This window comes from Chironomus tepperi, unplaced genomic scaffold (genome assembly GCF_022539635.2).
Source record: "Chironomus tepperi strain 1889 unplaced genomic scaffold, CSIRO-AGI_Ctep_v1 contig_177, whole genome shotgun sequence".
Taxonomy (NCBI): domain Eukaryota; kingdom Metazoa; phylum Arthropoda; class Insecta; order Diptera; family Chironomidae; genus Chironomus; species Chironomus tepperi.
The window spans coordinates 1,284,050-1,312,048 of NW_027226299.1; the positions used below are offsets into that span (position 1 = coordinate 1,284,050).

A 27,999-nucleotide genomic window follows, 5' to 3' on the forward strand; every position below is an offset into this window, starting at 1 on the left:
AAGGATCTGATATCAAATTTGAAGAAGTAAATTCCTTCCGTATATTCTCTGGACAGCAACATCCAATATCCAAACAAATTTTTAATCAATTGTAAACTACATCCAGTTACGAGCACGTTTCAACAGACAATTTCAATATTCAATGAATATAAAATTCACACAAGGTCATTAATGTGAATTGGATGTATAAAATTGTCGATTCCATGGCATCGTTAAATTTAATTACATAGAATTTATTTTTTCGTCTGCCTCCTGCGCCAAGATGTAAATATTTATTGCTGAACAGAAAATTTCCATAATTTTTTTTTAAATGTTTGAGGAAAAAACTTTAATTTCTTCTTATTAACTTGCTTTTCATTCCTCAATTTCCTGCGGAAGAAGACTGTGTGAGATATAAAATTATTAAATAAAAGAAAATGTGATAACCAGCATGAAGAAGCTGAACAGAAGTCAAAAAATATGATATTTATTCATAGCAATTCATTTACATAAGCAATAAAATACTCTGTGAAGCTTAGAGCACTTTAATCCACACGCGCTGTCAATTTTATCGGATATTGAGCTTATAATAGATTTTAATATTCACAAATCCAGTCAGGTATAGAGGAAGACATTGAGAAATTGATCTCATTCTGGCCTATTGAATTGTATTAATCCGAATAGCACAATATGCTCATTAGGGCATCGCTAAGTCGCTGTATTGTCGATAAGTCGTGAAGATGCCAAATAGGCCGTCCACGGGTTTAATATGCTGAAAAGCTGAAAAGGTTTAAAAAGTTAAAATTCAAAAAATCGTTAGAGTTCAAAAATTCAAAAAAATTTAAATCATTAAAATTCAAAAATCAAAAAACCGTTAATAATTCCCAGAATATATCAAAATAATTCAGAAGTAAATCTCCATAAGGACAACATCGAAGTTAATCTGTATTCAATTGGTGTCTATAAACTGAATAAAAATCAACCCCTGTAAATGACACAATTGTGATTGAAATTCTTATTGTGAGCGGATATCCTTTTGTGATTGTGCGTTATTGAAATTTTCATTTCAATTCTCTTTTTGTTGCTCAAATAATTTTTTCATTCATGTTAAAGAGGTAGAAAAAAGCTATAAAAATAGACATAGTAAGCATAAAATAATCTACAAGCTGAACGTCAGCATATACAGACGTGTTAACGTCTAAATAACGCCAACTTCCTTCGAAAAATTGTTGACATAATCTTAAACATGTTGCTTCACTCCATATGCTTAGTGCAAATCATCCTTAGAGTATTGATGTGGATAAAAATAATGCTCAATGCAATAATTCCGGATTTTGAAGTGTTCTTCCTTCCCACTCGATTTCTTTTTTTGATGACGAAGTTCTCGAGTTTCATTTTATTGGATTTTCTGTTCCTTTTTATGTACAAACTATGTAGATCAGTCTGGCATGATAGGTAAGAAGATTTAATGCGTCAAAATAGCAAGCTTTACATACTTTCTAACAGAAAAAGACTATAAAGTGCCTCAAGTGAACAAGAAGTCACTCCAAAATTTCATTATAAAATCCACCGGAAAGTTTGTCGATGAAAAAAAGATCGGATTTCATTTACATGGAAATACCTTAAAAACTTTTCCACTTTAATTAAATTTTTTTCGTTCATTTCCTTATTTTGATTTATGTCCGTCGTCATATTTCAAAAAGCCGTCATACTTCAGAGTTGTGGACAGTTTTTCTTGTCGAAAGTCTGATAAATGTTATGTCTGAATCAAAGATACACATCGGCGTGCTCTGGAACTCCAAGTAGTCAATCTGACTTTGGAAAGCTGTCTGGTAATATGGGTCAGATTTAATCTAAGTCTGTATTACTAAACTCGTAATTTCAAATTCCTGGCTCGATCTAATCAGAGCATTCGATCTCGTACATGTACTTGAAGCATTAACTTCTGAAAAATCACAATTTTGGGAACAATTGGATTCGAACCGACTTACCTTCAAAAATATCAAATTAAATTTCACCCAAATACCGAGCCGATAACTTCAAAGAGGCTTCTAACTGCTTCATCCCCGAGTGGACAAAAATGCGTTAGAATAAGTCATTGACTGAACAAAACTTGACATCAACAATTTGTCCGACAGTCTGGTTACCGAATAACGACTTAATGTGAATATATAATGTGGTCTATTACTTACAAACCCGAACTCAGGTGCTCAGGTGACAGTCGGGAAGCAATAATTCCTAATTACTCAAATTCTATGTAACAAAACCCATACCACAGACATCAACCCTGCCAAGTCATCTTCCAAAAATACATCTACATTAAATCCTGACAAACATTCATTTCTCAGGCATCACAAAAAAATCCCATTCAAGACAGATGGTTTTTTTATTACTAAAAGTAAGCTTAAGTATGTGAACTTGAACATCCTTAAAGATGAAGCAAATTAAACAACATAATGGGGTGTTTCTTTAAAAATATGTAAATTTAAAAGATTTATAGCATGATTAAGTTTATGACACTAAAAGGGGGCTGAATGATAATAAAAAATGAAAATCTTCAATAAAATGCCATTACAAAAAGGTTAGATCCTTTTCTTCGTTTGCCGAGAAGGCATTAAAAATCGATATTTTGGAAGATCCAAATGTAATTTTACATAAAAAAAATTTGAGTTGTATGATGACTGGCATTGAGAATAAATTGAATGTGTAGACATTTAAGTGCTCTTTTATTCCAAATCGATTGTGAATTGTGTGAGGAAATCCGAGGGAAATAAATAGGAATTTATTGTATAATTGGCAATATTGTGCGATATCTGTTGATCCTTTTATTGCATTTTTGGAGCTATTTGGATGTGAAAGTGTTGAAGATGTGATTTTAATGGTGATTACTGTAGCTAAATCGAAGACATTAGCATGAAATTTAGATGTTCTTCAAACTTTAAGCTTTCAAGAAAATGAGCTTTTTGAACAAAATTAGAGCTTTTATGATTGTTCATGATTTTTGACAAAAATAAAGCTTTTTGACAAAAACAGAGCTTTTTGACAAAATCAAAGCTTTTTGACAAAAACAGAGCTTTTTGACGAAACAAAACTTTTTGACAAAATCAGAGCTTACTTGATAAAAATTTAAACTTTTCAAAAATTTAACCTTTTGCAAAAGCTTTTTCATCCTTGCCAAATCCTCATTTCTAGTTCAATCAACCTCACAAAATTGTAAGATTTTCCATCTCAAATTCGACAAATCTCAGCTTGATAAACAATTTCGTGAGTCTTTTGTGAGTTTTTCTGGTCTTCTTATTTATCCCTTTTCAAAAAGTGCTTTGAATAATACAAAAAAAAAGCATTTTTATTACCATCATTTGTATAGAACTGCCATTTCAATGTAAAGCAGTGGTGGGCAACCTTTTGTTTTTTGTGGTACATCTTGGTGGTGAGCCTCAATCGAGAATAGAGACGGGAGCAAAAATACGGAAAAATTATAAAAATGGAATGGACATTATGAAAAAATGATTAATTTTTGGATATAAATATTATTAAGTGGCAATAAGATTTATTATTAGCATGAAACATGCTAGTGTGACGCGACACACAGGTTGCCCACCACTGCTCTTAAGAATCGGAACAAAAGCTGACAGCGTGAAACCGTTTAGAGACGGGAGCAAAAATACGGAAAAATTATAAAAATGGAAGTAAAGTTTATTAAGACAATAAATTATAGATTTAAAGTAATTGAGATGAAAATAAAAGTTGAAAAAATGATTAAATTATTTGTTTGCGGAAGTGGATATAAATATTATTAAGTTGATTTATTATACGCGGAATGAAACTTAGCTAAGCTTGTCGGAGGTATTAGCATTAGAAACGTGTTAGCACTTCAAAAATCCCAGATCCTCATATCCCTCAAAAAGTTAGTTCTGTCAACAAATCCTTTGGTCAGCAAATTACACCTTTTTTGTGTATGTGACGGAACCTCCCTAGAGACACAACAAGGATTGTCATACATCATAATATTATTTTTTATTGCCACAAAATGCTTCCTCATCCATTACCTGCTCCACAACAATAACATCTATGATTATAAACAGCTCTAGTTATTCCATAAAGTTATACAGATTCTATTTCCTAAACTCATAAAATCTTCACATTACTATGTTTTATGATCCATAATACAAAATGATTTATAATAGCTTAAAAAAAGCAAAACAAGCCGTATGCTATACTTTGTTAGGAACTAAAGCTTGTCATAAATCGTATGAATTTTACATACTGCAAACCTTTCATATTATTTTTTCTGTTTTAAGTATTTCATTGGACATAAAATATTCAAATCAATGGACGAAAATATTGAATCCATTCTGTGCTTACTGCAGTGCTGGTCAAACTATGTGTCGCGGCACACTACACCAACGACATGCCATAAGCCTGGAAATGCCATAATTGGCATGTCGTGTGAAGTGTCAGTCGTGGCTTACTACATATCAAGATGTGCCGTGACACACTCTTTTGACAGCACTGGATCACAGACAATTTTAATGAATTTTTTAACAATTTTTCATTTCCAATAAAATTTTACTACTGGAATAAAAACAAGCAACTCAAATACCTAGCATCAATACGATGGGCTTCGAGGGATTAAATTCTTCTGAAAACATAAAAAATTCATGAAATACAAATTTTTTAGACGCAACACGAAGTTATCAAACGTGCATGTAAACTTTTTCCGACATTATTTTTCTGATATCATGTCAAGAAAAATTACACAAACTCATGTCGAATATGGAAGCTAGTCGATACCGAAAAAAATTGTTTATTTTGATAAAATATTAACATGTGCAGGGTTGCTGGAGGGTGGAATGGATGAAATGGAAATTTTTTCTATTATGGGAAGCAATTGAATGTAGAGTGATGGGTGATGGTTCAATAATCTGATGACATTCAAAATGCTTGCTTTTAAAGCTTGTTGTTAGTTATTGTAGATTGGAAGGAAGCTTCCTGAATAAGTCAAAATTTGATGGAATCTGACCACCCTGTCGATAGAGGGTCCATATGAGGAAGTACATCTAGATTAATACTCCAAAATTTAGCAATCTCATCAGGTTCTACTATGTGAATCATGCTTACCTCACTTCCAATACTCATCCAAGCTTTGTCAGAAATTGTCTAAATCGAAAGCTTCATTCTTTCGAAAGCTTTGGTCCAACAACCAATTGGATACGTAATAAAACTTGGATCAAGTTCTTTGGATACTTAGCTTCAAGCTCATCTGAATCATTACTTCCAAAATCCTCAACATCAGTCATCACTAAGACCCATCTGACCCTTAAATCCTTACCATAATTCAAATTCATGTCAACTGTAAGGACCAAATTCAAATCCACAACTACCTACCTTATAAATTCCCTATTCCTTTCACGTCCTCAAACTTAAAATTCCTCATTCAGACAAAACACAGACGAGCTTAATCGCCTACATTTCAAGTCTTGCGGGTAAAATAATTCACAACTTTCGCTTTCATTCGAATTTATGACTTGAATAAAGTTTCATTTACAGAAACGTGAGCATAATATTATTATTGCTGATGCATGAGAGTGAGAAAATCTGAATAAAATACGACGTGATTGCTGGAGTCTTTATAAAGAGATTAAGCTTGATATTTTTCAAATCAATAACTTTGTATGTGCTTTAGATGTGTTGAAAGGTTAGGAAGGTTTTGAAGATTTGAGGATTTCTGAAGGAAATTTTGATGGATTTAAGGATTTTTTGGAAGAGATTTTGAGGATATTTTGAGATTAGAGCTTTAAATATCCAAGCTGCAAAATACATTGGGCACTGATTAACATCATTGTGTTAAGTCTAGGGTTCGGACAAGAACTGCAGGCCTGCATTTTAGAATTTGACCACAATTATTGCAGACCTGCAGCATTTTGGAAAGTCCTGATAGTGCTCGTATCAGCTGTTTTCAATCCATTTGACAGCAAAAATTAGTTTTACAGTAGCTTCGGATACCGTTTTCGGTACAATGTAGTTTGAAACCATCCTTCCGACGCCATATTGATGTCCAAGACGTAAGTGCCTCGACGGAATCTTTGACCTTTTTGTCAATCTTCTATAGGTCAGAATAGTCTATACGTCAGAATAGTAGCTAGAACAAGTGGGGTAGAGGGTAGGAAGAATTTAAAAATTGAAATTTTTTTGGAAGATCTGGTTCCATTTTACAAAAAATTTTCTGACTTTAAAGTCTTTAATGCCTCTCCTTCAAGGCCATTCAATCTTTTCCTTCAATTGATACGCAATTAAATGAGCCGAAGCCATTCATCATCTATAGCAACATACAAGCTAAAGTATGCGGAACAAGTTCTCTTTTTCAATTTACAAACTGATCCATAGATAAGTGAAAATGAATGCTAATTGAATTAAGCGATTCGCAATGCATTTTGTTATTGTAATTGTATGCCTCACATACATCTCATCCATTAATTTTTTATTTATACACAATTTTTCTATCGCACATCAGTTGACACATTCGAGTGAATTGAGTCGTTTTAATAATTTATGGAAAAATCAAAATTTATTGCTATTATTTTTTGGTTCCCCTCATTTCCAGTGTAAATATTGAAGGAAATTTTTTCGTGTATGTTTGTAGAGTTTATCAGCAGCTTTAAATAAATCAGTGACACAAAAAAATAAGGTCTTATCTTTCGATAAAAAACAAAAATGGACGTACATAAGCACGGTGATAATGGTTAATTAAAATCAAAAATAATAAAACATGGTTTGACATAGACTTAATCGTGAAAATAATAAAATAATAAAAGTGAGGCAAAAAAATGAGCTTGACACAAACAACGAGTGATAATACAGAAAATGACATCATTTACTCAACAACAGATACTTTTGTGAGGATGTTTCTGACGACAGAGTATTTAAATGTGACTGATAGCGGTGATAATGTAAATAGTAGTTTTAGTGACGCAAACTCGACATTTTTATATCATGAGCCACATAAGGAATACATTTTTGACAGGAAAGATGTTAGATATGTCTTTATTACACTGTATTCGCTGGTCTTCTGCTTTTGTTTCTTTGGTAAGTGACTTTTTTTATTTTATAGTTTATATTTTGGTTTGTTGATGATGATGCACAGTAGTGATTCATTTTACATGTGCTATTATCTGTCAAAGTGAGGTTAAACTCATGGATTGAGCTTTAGTTTGAAACTATCAAGGAATCTTTAAGTTTTCAATTTAGATTCATTGTGAAGGATTTAGTAAAAGTTCATTGGGATGAAAAATGGTCTAAAAAAAGGCAAATCTTAAACGGCATGGCTATGTTGCTGATTTTGTGTCTAGTCTCGTTTCACATTCGACTAACTCAAGCTTGATTTTCTCAATTCGTCTCCTATTAAAAATTCCTTCAAAGAACTGTATTGAGGAACAAGAAAACCTCAGACAGCTCCAGCCATGAGGGAATGTTTCAAATTTAAGGATCAATTACTTCCAAAAATACTTGCTGTATCAGGGGCGTATTGAGAGATGTTGGGGGGAATTAAAGATCAGCCCCCATTCCTCAATTCCGTGATAAAATTACAAAAAAACCCTAAATATTGGCAATCCATTCATCCTCCCATTTTAAAGACATACTTGCTACGCCCATGTGTTGTATTGCTTATATTTTATATTTATTTTGAGTGATTGATGGATTTCCTTCATCGATTCCAAGGATGTCATAAAATTCTCATTTTTTAACGCTTTACTGAATAATAAGGATTGAGGATTTATGGCACTTCAGAAATATTGAAGAACGAGAACAATAAGAAATCTTTTAATATACTTAAAACTCGTTCAATATTTTTGTGTAAAATTCAACTTGAAACATTCCAATATGAAATTCAAAGCACGTGCTTGAACCGTTATTCATCCTGAAAAAACACTCATTTAATAACTAATTTTCCTGAAAGCTTTAAAATTCCTGCTCATAAAAAAGAAGAAGGAAAAAGTCTCATGAATCATCTTAAATGACATGAAAAAGCAATCAGTTTTGCGGCTATAAATTTCAACTCATTTCATACCGCACCTGTCTGTTATATTTTCTTCCTTTATTCCGCAAACATTTTCATTCACTTTTCGACTCTTTTGTTGTTGTTTAGTAAATTGAAATTTTTCATTTATTTTTAACAAAAGCAACTTCTTATTACTTCCATTTGTACTCACATGTTCATTACCAATTCCACTGAATGAACATAAATCTTCTTGGTTCTAGAGTGTGCGCTGGAATAGCTATTATTGCTCGAGCTTCGAAGAAAATGCTAAACACTTCCATTTTTCAGCGAATGAATAATTCATAAATTTGTTGAGCAAATTTACTGAAAAAATTAAAATGAAAATGACTTGAGGAAAACATTAAGCGTGTTGAAAAACTTAATGGAATTGCCTAATTATGGAAATGAATTAGAAATTCTTATTTTCTGATTGAAAAACTATGGTTGAATTTGAAACGGTAAAATTAGATTTAAAATTATTGCTAAATTTACCGGAAGTTCAAAATTCAAATATCAATTTTTTCAAATTTTGAACTTCAAAATTACAATCTTGTTTTTGTGAACAAAAAGTGATAATAATTAACAAGTGAAAAATATACAGTTAAGGAAGACGATGACACTTTAGTTAGTACAGCTATCATTAGAATATCCAAAGAAAGGAGCAAAGTTGATATTTTGTGGACAAAAAGGTTTAAAGGTGGAAAAATCGATAATTAAAGGTCTGATTGCTTGGATTAAATTTTATATTTCTCATCGCTACGAGCAATATCCTCAACATCATAAGTAATTAAGCAAAGTTTTAATTGATGAAGAAAAAATTGACCATCAAAGTAATCATTGCTCAAAATTGAGCATTTAAAGTTTTCTAATTTATTAAAAAATCTACCTTTTCTGGCAAAAGAATAGAATACAAAGGAAAAGGAAATCGAGAAGGTTGCTAAGTTGCCAAGTCATCGACCTATTGTGTTTCTCAGCGTGTTAAGAATGAGAGTGTTGGATGACTACAAAGGCATTGAGATTCTTTTTCGTGATGGAGCATTTCATTACTTCCTTAAAAAATCCTTCAAATTCTTCAGAACAAATTATGCCAATGCTAACGACTTTGTTTACAGAACATTCAACATCATCTCCATAGCATTAAATAAAACTCTTCAACACTGATTTCAAGCGTAAAAGCCACAAAAAGGAAACGAAAACCTCTTAGTAATAACATTTTTTTTCGACGAATATCGACGGAAGATGAAGAGAAGAAAGAAAATTTATGGTGTAACATCTTGAAAAACTTGTTCGGTGAATATTTTGGTTTAATTCAGTTGCGACATTTGAAGGAAGTTGAAATTTTGCGGAAAATATTTTGGTTTTCCTTCAAAAATTGTTTCATTCATCAAAATTTGTCTTAATGAAACTTTGAGTTTGACAAAAGATATTCGATAGGCAGGAACTGGTGCTATCAGTTTGTCCAGATGTGTTCTATAGGGGTTGCTAGTGTGAATCCTCACAATTTAACAGTGTCTAATCGACCAGTTATTTTGAGTTATTGACCAATAAAGTCAACAAACTACTACAGACAGTTAACCGCATTTATATACAATATTCCCTCAATTATGCTTCATAAATGTCTGGTTTTTGCTTTTAATATCTCAAAACTAGACACTAAAAGCAATCAAATATAAACAAATCCATAAAGTCAGTCATGTGTGCTGCTATTAAGTCATTTTGATGTTCAATAAGCGATTGATCATATTTTGAAATGATAAATCGACTTTATAGCACATCATTCAGTGAAATTTGATTTGGACAGTTCAATCAGCTTAAGACGGTACTTTGAACTGTCATAATCTACAAATCATTAATTTTTGAAGTCAATAATATCGATAAGAATCAAATAAACTGAAATTTACTTTGAAAAATCATAGATCATTGCTATAAGATCCAGTCAAATCCAGTCGACAGCTTATATCATCGAATCAACTTATCTTGATTCTAACCTCAATTTTTCAAACTCTTTCATGTTAAAAATCCGGAAAAATGGATTTTCATCATCTCACGAATATTTTTTTCTTCATGCTTAATATTCATCACGCAATGTGATAGCAATCCCCATCATAATGCCAACATATCGTTTCTAAAGGAACTGCTAAAATAATGTTTATATATCTTGAAAGTCTGTGCCCTCAAGCGTGAAAAGAATGATTTTTTGAGGTTGGAAACTTCAAAGTAATTCTAGCTTGATAGCACTTTTGACATCTTGGATTATTTTTTGTTATGTGCCGACGGATTAGGCTGAAAAAGTTTTTTGAGAATGTTGGAAGGCATACATTTTTATTTTGATTATTTAATGCGGAAATGACGTAATATTTCCAAGTGACTGGATTGAAGATAGAAGGTTGTTATGCTGGTTCCACATGCTTTTATGTACATTTGAAGATACAAGCCCGGAAAGCACACGGTAAAGAAATTGCCAAAAAATCACCCCTGACGGAGTTGACTATGGTCTGCTTCCACTGATTCCGCCTTAGCCTGAGGATAGAGTCACGCTGGCATGAAGCCATGTGTCTTCTAGGAAGTCCTCAGTCTCCATTTAGTATAACTTTGTAGTTGCAGTTTAGAGCTACAAACTAAGAAATCCCTTAAAAATTCTCAGAAAACCTTTCATTCCTCAGCAGTAGCCATACATTCTGCAAATACTTTTCATCCAATCCTTACCTTCCTTTATTTAACCCATAACTTTGTATTTTCAAAAATAAACTAAAAGCATTTTCATTCCTTGAACTTCAACAAGTTGCTCTTAATGCTTCTTTGAGTGCTGAGGTCGTTCTAGCTATCAAAAGGATTCTCTTAAGCTACAAAATGTCAAAAGGAAAAATTCTTTAGTGTGGTTTTGTCAAAGAAATTTCTTAAAGTGAAGTCGTGCTGTTAAACTGACATCTATTAAGACTTTTTAAACGAGTCAGATGTTGAATTTCGTATTTAATATTTGAGTTTTCTTGTGAAGCAAATTGAATCTTCTGCTCATTGTCACAGAAAAACTTCCTTTTTCAATGGAACAAGTTTAAATTGAAAATTTAACTTTTTTTATTTGAATTTTAAAAGAGTTTTATAGAGCATACATAAAAATAGCAAATTGAGTACTTTTTGAATTTTTCATGAAGTTTAAAAGTCAATTACTCAAACTATGTTAGTTTCCTTTCCTTATAATTGAGCATATCATTTTGATAAGGATCTAAGTTATTCTCAATTTCCTTCACTTACTTTTTGAAAAAACTATTGATGTCATTTTTGAAGTTTTGGAACTAATTCAACTTAATTGAGATACTAGGGCACTCATTAATGGAGATACTCTGGGGTGGGCAACCTATGTGGCGTGGTACAATAGCGTGATGGTAATGCCATGAACTGTTTGCCATGTTCGGTTTCGATTGGGGATCAATTGTAACCCATGGCTTCCGTCAGATTTAGCCTGAAACAGGCTCTATTGCTAATTTCCGCTTGTCGCTAAAAGTCTACTTCCTTCTTAGGGAGTTGACTTAATAATTCCCCAAATAATATCATTCTCAAAACAATTTCAATCCTCACCCAATTCTCATCAGAAAAATTATCTTTTCCACATAATTAGATCATGATGGATTTATGAACGCGAACAATGAAAATATCTAGAAGAAATGCAAACAAAAAGGCAAAATCGAAGTAATTTGCTATTGTATACCAAAAAAAAACTTTTTTGATGAGCTCATTAAGATTTGTTTGGACTGTAAATATTAAACAAATTTGCATCAAATTGAACAACAAATATTTAAGGGTTGTTTATAGAAAATTAAAGAGTTTTTCAGTAATAAATAAACAAAATAATTGAATGTTGAGGAATTATGTAGGAAGTATTTATTTCTGATATGAAGTAAATAATGCTTGAAGGGGCAGCCTTATTAGCTGGAGTTGCTGTTATTAACAATCTGTTGTACTACATCATTTAGTCCTATATTTTAAAGTGGAATCTGAACCACTTGGAAGCTCTGCACATTGCAGTGTACCCAGTTACAATTTGTGTCTCAGACATGATCTGGAATTGAGCCCAGCATCTTTGGCAAACAAGGCTAATGTTCTACCATTTAGGCCACTGATGCCATTTCTCCGCTTGACTAGGAGTATCACTGTTTGTACCCGGAAGGCACGTGGTTTAGAAATGTCTGAGTATCTGGGGGAAAAATGAGGCTGAGGTGGGGTTAGGATGTCAACTTCTGAACACGCCCCTGACAAGCGTATCCAAAAATTCTTTTAAATTAATTTTTCCTTCACATTTCAACAGCAAAACTAAAACAAATCTATTTAATACCATAACCTTTTGCTATATCCGAATTTTCTATGATTTCCTCAATTTTCTTCTTTTCTTCCTCATTAAGTCAAATTGCCAATTTTTCTTTACGATTTTTTTTTCGTTTCGTATATTTTTTCCATTCATTTTCTTAAATAAAATTGATGATGAACAAAAATAAAAATAGAATAAATTGTGCTGTAAATCAACAATCCAACAATATAGGAGTTCGTTGTTTGCTGTCTGAAAATTTCATTCATTGCGTGTCTGAATGTTGTTTACTATTCGCTTGTATTTTACACAATTCCGGTACGAATGGCAATTTCTATTTTGATGTAAAAAATACCATACGAAAGCATACTTGATGCTTTACACAGAAAGTGCTAGAAAATTGAAATTGTGCATTTCCTTTCACTAATTTAGTAGTTGGAGGTATTCATGTGATTAAGAGTTGCTCATATAAGTAAATACACTGAACGTCATTCACACGAAGGATGTAATTGAAAATGAAAATAGAATGCACTTGAAAAGCTCTTTAAATGCTTCTTCAAATGATTTTGAATTACTGCTTTTTTGCAGCTGCAATTAATTACTTCCTTTACCCTTATGATGTGGTTTTGTGGGATTTTTGGTAAATTGCTTCTTTTGAAAGAGGCATTCAAATTATTGAATTTTGAGGATTAAGCTTAATTAGAAGTAGATTATTATTGTGATTTGTCCTGTAAGTCACACGACGTAGAAATGGCCTCAGGTCGACTCAATTCTGGTCTCACGACAGATTAGATTAAGTTGAGCCTCAGCCATGAGGTTTGTCGGCCTTGAGTCGAATTTTCGACCACTCTTACGTCGTGTGTCATCCTCGTGTCTGTTTCAATTTGACGATGGTCGAAGAAACACAAGCACGATGTCGAAGTAGCTTCGGTATAAATTCAGTACCAAAATTTAAGTTTCCGGATGATTAAGTTGAACAAAAAAGTTGAATGTCCCTTAAATTATTCAATACTTTTACTTGACATCATTGTACTCATTTGATTACTAGATAAATGTTAAAGTATCCATTCTTTCGACTCTATAAAATGGAACTAACTCAAAAATATTAAAAAACTTTTCATTCTAAAACTATTTTTATACTCAAAAACTTTGTTCATTCCTAAAACATTATATATAGCTTCTCATATAAATTTTTCAAACAAACTTCATCTAAGGAACCTTTGTAATATTAAGTTTCTTCAAAAGTATTTCATTTGTTCTAAATTTATTGGTTTCTAAACTTATCAATTAATTATATCTTTTTGATTTCTCTTTACAGGAAACCTTTTGGTGATTCTAGTAGTGACCTTATCACGACGACTGCGTTCAATTACAAATTTTTTTCTTGCCAACCTTGCTGTGGCCGACTTTTGTGTTGGAATATTTTGTGTTTATCAGAATTTATCACTTTATTTGATTGAAAGGTAAGTTTTTATGCTGATTTTTAATTTTAATTCAAAATTCATTTTCGAAAATTTAATTAAATTTGCATACAGAGTTCCTGAAGCATTTCAAACATAATTTTACATTTAATTAAATTACGAATTTTTTTAATCTTCTTAACAAAAACTTTTTTCAAATAAATGCAACGAAATAAAATTGCATTTTGACTTTTATGAACCGAAACATTAGCGAAATGACTTTTGAAAAGTTGTAAGAACTAAGTTTTCGCTTTTAAAAATGAAATAATTTCTTTAAATTAATTAAAAAGTTTGATATAAAGCTATAATGAATTTAATGTTGATTAAAATTGGAATAAGTTCGAATTTAGCTTGAGAGAATTTTGCGTCTATTGTCTTAAGTTGCAAAGGGTTGTCAAAAGACGCAAAACTAAAGTCACATCTGTCTAAAGATGCAAAACTATAGTCATTTCTGTCTAAAGACGCAAAATTACAGCCATTTCTATTAAAAAGCTTTTGCAATCATATCAGCTTCCTGTTTTCAACTCAATCTTATCTCATTTTTCCGGTTTTTCGAAAACTTTTCGAGGCTTTATTCCTCATTCAATAGAAACAAATGTTTTTTATGTGAAATATTTCAAAAGCAATCTGTTGATTAATCTTCTGAACATCTTTTCAAACTATTCAAAATAGCAAATCCCCAAAATGTGAATTATTTTTGAATTGCAGAATGTTTTGCTGCTTAAAATGATTCAATTTTGTTGTCAATTTAAACAAAAAGCTATTAATTCATTCTCTCATTTCATGGTACATAGTTGGGTATTTGGAAGTTTCTTATGCAAGACTTACTACTTCATCACATCACTTAGTTATACAGCATCTATATTCATCCTCGTCGTCATTTGTATGGAACGTTATTTAGCCATCCAACATCCCATAACGAGTAAACAGATTTTAACAGCAAGTAGATTGAAAGTAAGTATAAAATTTGATTCTGTTTGAAGTTCTAAATTTTGATACACGTGGCTGCCAGGCTTATTCTTTCAAAAGTTAACTTTGAACATTTCAAGTTTTTTTTTTTTATACTTTGATAGAATACGATTGTTAATTCCTACACGTAAGAAGAAGTAATCCTGCAAACGAAACCATTAAGCTCCCTCAGTCAAAATCTTTGATGTTCATTCTATTTTTTGGCTTTACTGACATAACCTCAAAATCTCATTAATTTACGATAAGTCGTACACGTGGATCTAAAAATAATGTTTTTAAACAAAAGATTATTGTCTGGCTTCAAAATAATTCTCTGTGGCTTTTGTGTTAAAAGTCGAATATTCGATAATTTCTTCTTTTCATCGATCATATTTATTGATTCAAAGCTTAAATTCTTTGAAGATTATAGATTGTTCTCAGAACAAGATTAGAGTCACATTCATAAAATTCTACCCCATTCAACTTCTCCTTTAATTTGACAGTCACATAATCTTTACTATTTTTAACCATTTTCTAATTCAGTGGTGGGCAACCTTTGTGCCGCGGCACACTAGTGTGTCCCCCTTCTCAATTTTATGGAAACGCCAAGAATCGCATGACATTTGTCGTTTCGGTCGTTGCTCCACTAACAATGTATCCCACAGCACACAGGTTGCAAACCACTGTTCTAAGAAATCTTTAAATCCAGTTCAGTGGATGTAGTTCTTGTTACTTAACTTGTCAAAAAACTGCAAAAATTTCTCTGCCATTTTGCTGAATTTGTTTACATCCAATTCATATTCTATTTTAATAATAAAAATTTCCCTCCAATTTTCTTCCAACTCGGTATAAAATGAAAACACAAATTCTAGATTGTGATAGGTCTCGTATGGCTAGGATCTGTATTATATTCAGCACCAAAATTCATATTCGTACAAACAATAACAAACAAATTGGGTAATCAAACAGGTAAGAACAAGTCTCATTATTTATGCTGATTAATCTTCTTTTTTTCAAACGTTAATAGAACGATTATTTTGCTGATTCAAAATGTTTTATCTCTTAAAATGATTCAATTTTGTCTGTCACGACTTTTTTTATGCTGAATTTTTCATCATCTAACATCATGGATATCAGAAACGATATGTATTGTGAATAGAAGGGATTACAACATGAAATTTTTTGACATACTATCAATTTTGAACATTTTTGATAGAATACGATTGTTAATTCCTACACGTAAGAAGAAGTAATCCTGCAAACGAAACCATTGCAGTCAAAATCTTTGATGTTCATTCTATTTTTTGGCTTTACTGACATATCAAAATCTCATTAATTTTAAGCTTGCTAAAAATAATGTTTTTAAACGAAAGATATATCTGCCAAAATAATACTTGTGGCATGACGGTAGGTATTAAATGCTAAATTTAGTGCATGAAGATTACTGATATTAATCGTTTATAGCTTGAACATAAGCTCTGTGGCATGGTCGATAAAGAGACACAAAAATAGATTAAATGTTATTCCTTCATTGGAATTAAAGTCGTTTCTGTATATAAATGAAAAACACAAATTCTAGAGAATAGGATAGTCATTTCTGGGTAATCAAACAGGTAAGAACAAAAATGCGAAAATATAGTCATTTCTGTCTAAAGATGCGAAAATATAGTCATTTCTGTCTAATGATGCGAAAATATAGTCATTTCTATCCAAAGATGCGAAAATATAGTCATCTCTGTCTAATGATGCGAAAATATAGTCATCTCTGTCTAAAGATGCGAACATATTGTCATCTCTGTCTAATGACTCAAAATCATAGTCATATCTGTCTAAGACAAGTCTAAGATTGTATGTTCGTCTATGCATAAAGACGTGAAAATAAGCAGAAACCTCAAGGACACAGAATCACTAATGATATCCATAATTTAGAATCTATATATCTTTTATAAATCAATATTCTTTTACAATTTTACTATAGACATGATTCTAATGAAAAACCTCAATAAACCGGATTTTCTTCATTAGATTTCATTAGCACTTACTACAGAACTTTTACAATAGTATTAATAATTCACGAGTTGAACTTTTACGTATCTTGAATAATTTTGTCTATACATGATCAAGTTTCTCATTCGAAACGGAATTAGAAACTTCTTTTTTCGGTGGAAATATTATTCATTTAGGCACTTCCATTATTAATTATACGCGAATATTCAATTAGAAGAGGAAGAATAAATTTTTTTGATAACAATCAGCCTTGATTAATGCTTTTAAAAGCTCACTTAACTTTACTTGATGCTGTCAAAATTTTCCTTCCTTTCTCAGTAATTTGTGCTCATACATCTGCACGTAAATAGCTTTAAAGCACGGAAAATATTTTTATTTCACCTAATTTCACTTTTGATAAATTTTCACGTGAATGAGAAAAAAATTACGTTCGTTGTGCGTGGGGATTGGATGAAAGGTTATGACATAATAGAGTAACGTGCTTTATTTTTAGCAGCGCTTTGATATAAGCTAATAAGGTTTGAGATTTCCAAGAATTGATCATATATAAAGAGATAAAAATCAAAGGAGCAATTCGATTGATTTCCTTTACATCCGCATTTGCATGCTTTTATAGTGATGAGAAACAGATGAGAAATTAAGTGACATTTTGGAGATACACTTAATTTTGATGATTAGCTGGAAAAGCACACGGCGTGAAAAAGTCGGAAAATTGTGATTCCCAGACCAACGTGACTCTGGTGTGTAGCCAGATTTTGCTGAATCTGACATGACACAGCCTGAGTCACAGCGGCTGGAGATATTACCTTTCGAACTTTCTTCCATGTGTAATTTTAGAGATTGACGCTTATTCATCGTTGTGTAGAGATAGCATCAATGATGCTGTAGAAACTATGAACAATACTATTTGCAGTTAGCTAAGAATCTAAAGATCAAAACGCCCATAGTCAATTCACTGATTTTATCTAATCCCAAGACAAATATTCGATGTTGATAAATATTGCCACTTTACGAATCAGATATAACAAATATTGCACATCAAAATCTAAGTAAATCATGTTATCATTAAGTTTGATGCTTCACATTTAGCACGTTTCAGAAGATCCTTCCAGGAAAAAACACTACCTACACCAAGAGATGTCAAATTGTATTTCAAGAGAATTGTTTTTTGTGCAATTTTTTGCTGCATGCTAATGTCTTCCACGTGTGTGTCTCACTTATGAACACACCGGTATGAACACCTAAAAATGACATTGTGCTGTTCAGACAGGCTGCAAAATGCGGTAATTCGCAATTTTCATCGCCAAAATGGGTCGAGATCTGCTGCTGTCAGGGATACTTTGGGGCCATTTTGATAACATTGCGATGGAGCGGAGCCCTAGCGAGTATGCTGTTCGGTATCTTATATTTCTCGAATATTTTGATGAAGATCTATCCTTGGGATATTTTTTAGTTCAAATTATTCTTGATATTTCATGTGGAAATACATTATGAATAGATTTATTTTAAAATATCTTGCATATCATGCGTATGTCAAAAATGCTGAGCTTTGTTCATTCAAATTCAAAGCTTCATCTTCTTGCACTCCAATTATTTCTGTTTTTCATAAATTCTTCTTATTGCCATAATTTTCTGTACACAACATAAAGCACAGAAAAATGTTTCAAAGAATTTTCACAAAAATAGCTCATCAACTCAACATCCTACTCAAGAGATTAAGCATCAAAATATCACTGCCATTATCTTCATAAATTTTCCAAAATAAGTAAAATGTGACAGTAAGAGTCTAGCCATCAATTGTATACCAGATTATACTAAGAGAATTGTAAGGAGTGCTAAGGGAGTTCCTGAACATTTCCTTGAGAATTAATGATAGTTAATTATCACAAGCAGCTTTTCGTTTCAGCAAGCGACTGATGTATCTCTAGAAATATATTGCAGTAATCACAAAGCATTAATATTTGACGATGAGTGAAGGAAAAAGTGATGATTATGCTTGAGACTTAAAATGAAAAATTCAATAGGATTTTAATTAAGAATTCTTGTTCCTAGCTCCTTTTTTGGTCATTTAGAATTGAAATGAATTGTGCTTTAGATTTAGATGTGATTGAATGTGCCGGAAGAGGATGTGGGGAGATTAGAATGGAATTCTGTGACATAACATATTGTCCTATATCTAGGCTGTCGATTTGGGTACATTCTGGTGTGGCAGTTGCACTTTTTTGATGAATAATAGAAATGACTATCCACAAGTACCTGGCTCTTTAACTGACTATCGCTTGCCAATGATCAATCCCAAATAACACTATTGTCTCTATCAACACCATCCCGAGCTTCCTCCTTTTATCTAAACTATGAACTTTGACATTTGTCAATCATATTCAATTGAAACAACTGTAAATAAATATCAGGAAATTAATTTAAAATAATTTTAATTCCAACAACTTTATGTCTATATCTATTTTGAGAAATTCTCATCAACAACTTTCCTTTCATCCCACTCTTATCAATCTAGGTGCTGTATAGTCGCATAGCGATATCATTATGGAAAAGTTCAAAGGGATTGGGTAGGAATTTACAAATGAAATCGACAACACCAATGACGCAGGTCATTTCCGCAAGTAATCCATCACCATACTGTAGATACCAGCAGAAATGTGAGAACAAAAGAATGCTCAATGCTAGTGAGAGTGAGGTATGGACTCGTTAAAATTTTCATAAAAAAATAATTAATTTACTTCATTGTCCTTCTAATAAAGGTTTCCATGGAGACTGATAAAAATGGAGTATCAACTTGGAGGACACAGAGTGTACATGGTGGTCATCATGTGAGACATCATCCGCACCACACTCACATATCAACACATTCAACCAATAATGTACTGAGAGCTCGTCGAGGCGTTGTTAGGATGTTGATCGTTGTCGTACTGACATTTGCTTTGTGCAACTTACCACTTCATGGAAGGAAAATGTGGCAATATTGGTAAGATTTAAGACATCAAAGCTTTAATGGATAATATCTTTTGCATGAAATGGTTGTCATTGAAATGGGGTTGGAAATTTCGGAAAAACATTTTATTTAAGCAATTTTTACAAGATGATTCTAAGATTGGGGTCTGTTCCCTTATTACGTAACACCTCCCTTCGTTATCTCTACCCTCTCCCTTAGCCCCCTACGTAGCTTCATTGTTTGAAGCGTAATGAAATCTTAACCTCTCTCTCCTTAGGACGGACGTGGGGGTCTTAGTGCGTTAGAGCGTCACGTAATTACAGAACAGCCTTTAAGCTTCCGGCATAAAATTCAGAACCCAACCAACAATATTGTTGAATATCTAATAAATTATATTTATTTATATTCCTAAATTGACAAAGGAAAATTCTCGGAAAATTCCATTGAAAAAAGCTCATAAAAAATAAATTCGTCAAAATTCTTATGGGACTTGAGATTTAATCAAAATGCTTTAATATGGATTTTCCTTCTTGGAAAATTTCGAGAAAATTTCACCTCTGGGTGTGGAAATTTTAATTCTCCTTGAATTGGACATGCTGAATTTTTGGAAAATTTAACGATATTAGATTTATTAATTCAATCTTAAGTATTTGCATCTTCTGCGTAGTACTTTAATAATTCATATACATAATCTTGTCTGAATATTTTTCATATTTTTTGTATATCCAAAAATCCTACATTTGCTTGATACCAGGAGTGTATTTAGACATTTTTGGAAGAGACGGAATTCAGAGGCTTTGGACAGAATTCATGATTAGTGCTAAGGTATCCTGCATGAACAGTCACAAGCTTTATTCCATGAGAAATGCCTTACTCTCCTGAATACACACTTCTTTGACTTGAGTCGTGCATAACTCAAAGCAAATACTTGATGATGAATTATTCACATCAATCTAAAAATACCAAACAAGAGCTTTTTTATGTTGAGGGAACTGAATTGAAATTTTCAATCTTTTTTTTCTGCTTGATAAAATTTTTTGTTACACTAAACAAATTTAAGGCATCAATTGGCAAATGATATCAGTCAAGGGATTTCTATAATTACATTTGAACACCTACCGTTGTTCCTATAACAATAAAATCTCAATTTCTAACATAAATTGAGGTTATTTTGACGAAAATATCTCATTTCATGCGTTTTTCATGTCAATTGAAAAGCCAATAAAGCTTTACATACGCAGAAGATGAATAGACATCTGATATGACTGTGAATTGAAATTTCCACAAACACTTAAAAAGGAATCAAAAGCTTTTCATTCACAAATCGTTCGTCGAAAGTTTTCTATTTTTGGTGCTGATCTGAATAGAGTCTGTGTGCTGAACAAACTTTTCCACAAATTACTTATTTGTAAAGCACTCAGTCAAATGTGAGTCTTATGTAGGCGCGCAAGCATTGTTAAGTATAACGAAAATTATTTTGTTGAAAAATTTATGTTAATAAAGTTTAGATTGGATTACCGCCTTCAGATTTTTATGACTTGAGATCCCGAGCAGCACAATAAAGTAGCTAAAGCAGGGGTGGGCAACCTTTTATTATTCACGACTCAACTTGGTGGATACCGAGCATGTCATACTGTTCATGATATTTCCAAAGGAATTCTGGGATTCGCTACTGTGCCGCGGCACAAAGGTTGCCCACCACTGTGCCAGAGCGTCCCTATTGAGCTGCTCGGGCTTGATGAATTTTAATTCCTACACATACGAGCAATTGCCAGGCAAGACTTTTTGTTGTAAATTAGGATGAGTTCAATGGAATTTACATTTGATCTTCCTAATTATGCTTTTACATTTGACTCAGCTTTTTGTGATCCTTTCAAAAAGGGACAGACAATTTCATCATTACAAGGAAAAGGATAATTGGCAAAATTGATAGAATATATTGCTTAAAATTCATTACTTGCTAAATTTTCTGGAAGCATAAATTACGAGGCAACCGCATGTAAAAGGCTATGATTATCGATTATGTTAGGGTTTCATAAATTCCAGCAGTTGCTTTTATTATTGTTTGTAAGCTTTTATGATCAAAAGCCACAGCTATGACTGGATGTGATGTATGCTTGAATAGCTTTTGTCAGTCAGTTTGTTGTGGGATTGATTGACATATTTTGGGAGACTTTATAGCCGAAATTGTTTCAAAATAGTAGAACTGGATGTAGAAGGGGGGTTGTGGGATCCTTTGAATTTCCATCCCATCATTCAATAAGTGTCGACAGTTCACATCGGTCCGTCAAAGGGAACAGACGTGTTTTTGATTCGCTCCGCAATTAATTCAAAATTCTCAAAAGCTCCAGATAACAACAACAGAGATTAAAGTTTCGAATCTCAGTTCAACTTGTTCAGAACTTGTTCGGCAAAATGGTAGAAACAACAACAAATCTCAACAACGAGGAAAGTAACCAAAAACTTTCGGAAAAACAACCTGAATCTCAACAACAAGATTCAGCACCCGTGACAACTCTCATCACCGAGGATGTAAACAACGAAAAGCAAATGACATTGAGATGGAAAATCTCAAAACAAAACAGACAACAATGGATCAATTCGTTTAAGGGCAGAAAAACGTCGCAGCCAACTTGAAATCTTCAGTGCGCCAGCCAAAAAGATATCTAGTGCTAGCAAAAAGAAAGATGACAACAAAAAACAATTTGACTTCTCAAATGCCAGGACGAATCTGTACGATGACAGATTGTTCAACTTCAGCGGAGATAACAGCAAAGCACCAGAACAACCAAAACAAAGTGAAATATCATCATCATCGAAAGACATCAACGTAACATCACAGCAGAAACCAAAACCACCACCGATCCATATAAAGTGGTGGAGGACAGGAGATCAGAAGGTTGATGATCAACAACCAACCCAGGAGTTTTATGATCAACGTCAAAAAGGATAAACTCAAAACAAAAGTTGTATCAACGGAGAGTTGGGACGACTACGACAGATTCATCAAACTCCTCAGAGAAAAACAACACCACTTTCACACCTATGCAAACCAGGAACCACAGATGAAATTCGTGCTCTACGGACTTATGATGGAGATCGTAGACTTGGAAAAGGAGTTGAAAACGGAAAACATATCACCAATTAAAATTGTCAAAATGACAATGAAACAAAGGAGACACGAAAACGACGACGACCAGAACTACCTTCTGTATTTTAATAAAGTACAGGAAGGTAACATTTTGGAAAACCTTCGAAAGGTTAACTGTGTCTACGGCTTCAAAGTAAAATGGGCTAAATACAACAACAGGCGTAACGGACCTTCTTTCTGTTCGAAATGTTTGCAGTTTGGTCATGGACAACGTGGTTGTAACAAACCACTAATCTGTTTCAGATGCTCTGAACAGCATGATTCAAAAACCTGTCCTTACATTTCGATTGAAACCAACAAGGTCCCAATCGAAAAACTAAAGTGTCACTTCTGCGACGAGAAACATACAGCAATCTCACAAGAATGCAACATCAGGAAACAAATAATCGAGAAGTAGCTAAATCAATGAACGACAACAACCGAAATCAAAACAGACCATCAGGTGAACAACAAAGGAATTCACGAAATCCTTGGACAACAAAGGAATGCTTTGAACGATCAGGCGGATCTGATCAACTTACATCACAAAGACCAGCTAGGAGTATCCCAGAACCGGTACCAACAACATCCAGAAAACCAGCTTCACCTTCGCACCAGTCACCATAAAATCACAAAATAAGCATCCACAGCAGAAACCCCAAGTCAGGGAAATCAAAACAAAAACCGAAGAAATAGGAGAAGGGGAAGGAATTAACAACAGGTCAAAGCCAAAGACCAATTTTCAACACAGGTTGTAGAAATTATGGACTTGTGGAAACCAAGGTCGATCCTGCACAAAGGAACAAATTTGCCCAGGCACAACGATGAATGCATGTTCTTCATCAACTCATTCATCGAAATCATCACCAAAAAGCCAGAGTACCTAAAAGAGGAACAGATACAACAAGCCATCGGCCAAAAAGTTGCCAAAATCTACATGAGTCAACATGGATTGTAGTCACCAAAGAATCAACGTAATTTACTGGAATGCTAACAGCCTTGCAGATAAGATGTTAGCATTTCTCGACTACCTCAGCATGCAAAACGTTGATGTTGCGTGCATATCGGAAACATTCCTAAAACCAAACTCCAAAGTAGACTCGCATTGACTACGTAATTCATCGATTTGATCGCATTGATAGACCAAAAGGTGGTGTTGCGATCATTGTCAAAAGAAATCTAAAACATCAGCTTCAACCAAGTTACAACACAAAGCTAATAGAATTCGGAATAAAAGTCTTCATCAACGAATCAATAAGCTGCCACATCCTCTCGTCTATCTTCCAGGAGGAAGCAAAGGAAGGAAATAGACGATCATTAAGAGATGACATCAACAAAATAACAAACATCAGAGGAAACTACTACATCTGCGGAGACTTCAATGCAAAACATCGAGAGTGGAATTGCAACGTAGCAAACAAAGCCGGGACAATACTACAGGATATGTCCGGGGAGTTCATGATCTACTACCCCGATTCACCAACGTATTATCCAGAAGATCCGACGAAATCTGTATCAACAATCGACCTAATGCTCTCAAATTCCAGTCTGAACACTACAGAACTAAAATGCACAGAGGCAATGAGTGACCATTGCGCTGTGTATTTTCAAATCAGGACATCCAAAGTTGACAGAACAGACAACACAGTTTACAGATATGACTACAGAAATGCCAACTGGAAAAAATTCAAATCGTAATAACGCGTCGCATCGAAGACAGCACTCTGGAAAACCCATGCAACACAGTAGAGGAGATAGAACATCATATCAAAGATTCTCAGAACTCATCATGGATTCCAGAAACAAAACTGTGAAGAAGAAAAAGATCAACTTTGAATCGACAAAGCTCACACCAGAAATCAAAGACTTAATCAGGACGAAAAGAAGTCTTCGACGAAGATGGCAACGTAGCAGAGATAATCAAATCAAAACTGAATTAAACATTCTGCAGAAAGTCATCAAAGACAAAATTAAGGAACTCAAAAATACAAACTGGAATAAGCGGCTTTCGGAAATCCAACCATCAAACCAAACAGTCTGGAGGATTGCAAAGCATTGCAAGAAAGGTTCAAAATCGATGCCACCGTTGATTGATGCAGATAGAACGTTCATCACTAATAAGGAAAAAGCCAGCGTTCTCAGTGACTATTTTCGTAAAGCTCACGAAAATCCACTTGAGGACAACAACCCAGTACATACCCAGGAAGTAGACAACGCAGTGAAGGAAATTGGAAGGAGAAAATAGTGACTGCACAGAACTTACAAATGTAGAGGAAATCTCATACATTGTAAGAAATCTGAAAAATCCTAAAGCACCAGGATTAGACGATGTCAACAACATACTCCTCAAAAATCTTCCACCAAAAGGCTTCGAATATTTGAAGTTCATCACCAACACGTGTCTCAAACTTAACTATTTTCCGAAAGTTTGGAAAAAAGCTAAAGTAATCCCGATCCCAAAACCTGGCAAACCAGCAAACGAAGTGAGCAGCTATAGGCCAATAAGCTTGCTTAGTTCCCTAAGCAAAATATTGGAGAGAGTATTGCTGAATAGAATAAACGAGCATCTGGAGGATAACAACATCATTCCGACTCAACAGTGTGGCTTTCGCACAGGACGATCAACATCTCACCAACTCATCAAAGTAATCAAAACAGCAAAGGAAAACATAAGCAGGAAGAAATCAACAGGAATGATCTTCCTAGATGTGGAGAAAGCATTTGACAGAGTCTGGCATAACGGACTCTTGTTTAAAATGATCAAATTAGGGTTTCCACTACCACTTATAAAAACTGTAAGATCTTTCCTAAGTGAAAGAACTTTCTCAGTTTTTATTAAAGGTCAGTTCTCAGAAACCAATGAAATCAAATTCGGAGTACCACAAGGAGCAGTGCTTTCACCAACTCTCTACAACATCTACACATATGATATTGTAAGAGAAACAACCAACAATATCGCACTCTTCGCAGATGATACTGCATTGTATCATTCTGCAGAAAACTCAGCCGATATTGTAACACATCTACAACACACTGGAAGAAAAGTACAACAATACATGAACAAATGGAAAATAAATCTCAACAAACAGAAGACTCAAGCCTTATTCATCACAAATAGGTACTCCAGGTAACTTCCAAGAGACAACATCAAATTCCTCAACGAAAACATCAAATGGGAAACCGAAGCTAAATATCTGGGAATGATAATCGACAAGAGAGTGACATTAAAGCAGCATGTAGAATATGTGACCAACAGAGCTCACACTGCACTAAGACTACTTTATCCCCTCATCAGCAGGAACTCACATCTCGACGTTCGAAACAAACTTCTCATCTACAAGCTAGCCGTGAGACCCATCTTCACATACGGCTGTCCAGCATTTGAACGGATGGCAAAAACACATCTACAAAAACTACAAGTACTACAAAACAAATTCTTGAGAATTGTTCTCAACAAAACAAGATATGAAAGGATATCAGATCTACATACTGAAGCAAAAATACCCTCTATTGAGGACTACGTCGGAAAGTTGCAAGCGAATTTCAACACTCGTCTTGCGTCGCGAAACACCGAATAAACCAAAACATAAATTAAAGCAAAACAATTTCAAAATAAAATCAAAAACTAAGTGATGAATGCGATAAGCCAGAATCCTTTAAAAATTTAAATACAAATAAAATGTATCCAAACTTTGTACATAATTAAGTTAAAAATTTAATGAATAAAAAGTTTATTTTAAAAAAAAAAAAAAAAAATTCAATAAGTGTCAAATATCATAACCTTAACTCTTCCCACTTCCATTTCATATTTTCATTACAGGTCGGACGGCTACAAAGGCGATTCCAACTTTACAGCCCTCTTCACACCATTAACTTTTCTAGCGACATACTTTAACAGCGGCGTAAATCCACTCCTTTATGCCATCCTGTCGAGAAATTTCCGCAAAGGCATGAGCGAATTACTGATATGTTCGTTCAAGTCAAACAAAAATCGAGCGATAAATAAGCGAACCGTAACGCATGTAAGTAATCTGAATACCACAATATTGACGCACATGAATGGTGATGAGACAAATGGTGGCCTTACCATTGATCGAGGTCATCAATTGAATCAAAGTGTTATGGAATATGATAGCTCAAATGATTATGTTGAGACGTAGCAGTAAGACTGCATTAAGGCATTAAATTTTTTGTCTCCCGTTTTGTTGTGTTTTTTTGAGGAATTTCCACCAAAAAATATTTTGCTTAATAAACTTTTTTTTATTCTTTTTTCTCATTTTTTTCGGATCTTTTTGATTTACCCAAAAAAAAAATTAAAAAAAATTCATTATATTGCACAAAACGCAGAAGCATTCATTGCCAACTGAAACGACATATGTTGGGATCCAAACTCAACCCTGATTACAAAAGTGTTTTTGTTTTTGTAAAATTGAAAATTCTGATAAAACATAAAATGTGTGAAGTGAAATTTAGATGTGAGTGAGATAGGGCAACAAAAAATAAAATGGAACTAGAGGATGTAGAGGAAAAGAGATGAAATGTGGAACAAACAAAAAAATCCAATTAAAATGTGCCAAATCAAGTCGAATAGATAGGATGACACAATAAATTGTTTGTGTAAATCAAAACTAAGCTTTAAATGTATAATATTTTAGATAAATTTAGTCACTATAGCAGCTAGGTTCAGTTGACAAACTTTTTAAACAATTTGAAGAATTTTTCGGATTTTTTCAGTGATTCATAATGATGAGATTCATTGCCTATTGAAATATTTTCATGGGTCAAATGGAATCAACCCAAACATGTAAGCATCTCTCTTCCTCTCGTCCTCTAATTCGGTATAATGTGATGAATTAAAGTAAAATGATACAAAGAGAAAATAGAGAAACAAAAAAAAAATTAAACAAAGCTGTTGTATGACTTAATGTGTAATTGTAAAGAAAAAATTATGTTTATTTATTTTTCTACAATAAAAAAAACTCTTTTTTTTGTGTTTCTGTACGTCTCATAAAACTTGATGTGAATTATACAACGAATGGAATGAGAAAGCGATAGATTAACATGAGTATGCATAGGAATGTGAAGATAAAAGGGATCGTTTTTTATATCAATTCTCTTTGTTTGTTGCTTTTGGGAATTGCTTAAATGCAGAGTTGAATTGGGCTTTTTTGAATTAAGCTATGTGAA

General features: G+C 33.2%; 1 protein-coding gene across 1 annotated transcript; it reads left to right on the plus strand.

Moving 5' to 3' along the window:
- The first annotated feature begins 6,497 nt into the window (after positions 1-6,497).
- On the plus strand, positions 6,498-27,999 carry TrissinR (Trissin receptor). Its single transcript, XM_070639035.1, is given in 9 exon segments — positions 6,498-7,065; positions 13,636-13,780; positions 14,572-14,731; positions 15,598-15,694; positions 15,863-15,930; positions 19,218-19,427; positions 19,492-19,715; positions 26,633-26,834; positions 27,160-27,999. Coding segments are annotated over 9 exon segments (1,419 nt in total). The 5' UTR covers positions 6,498-6,806; the 3' UTR covers positions 27,214-27,999.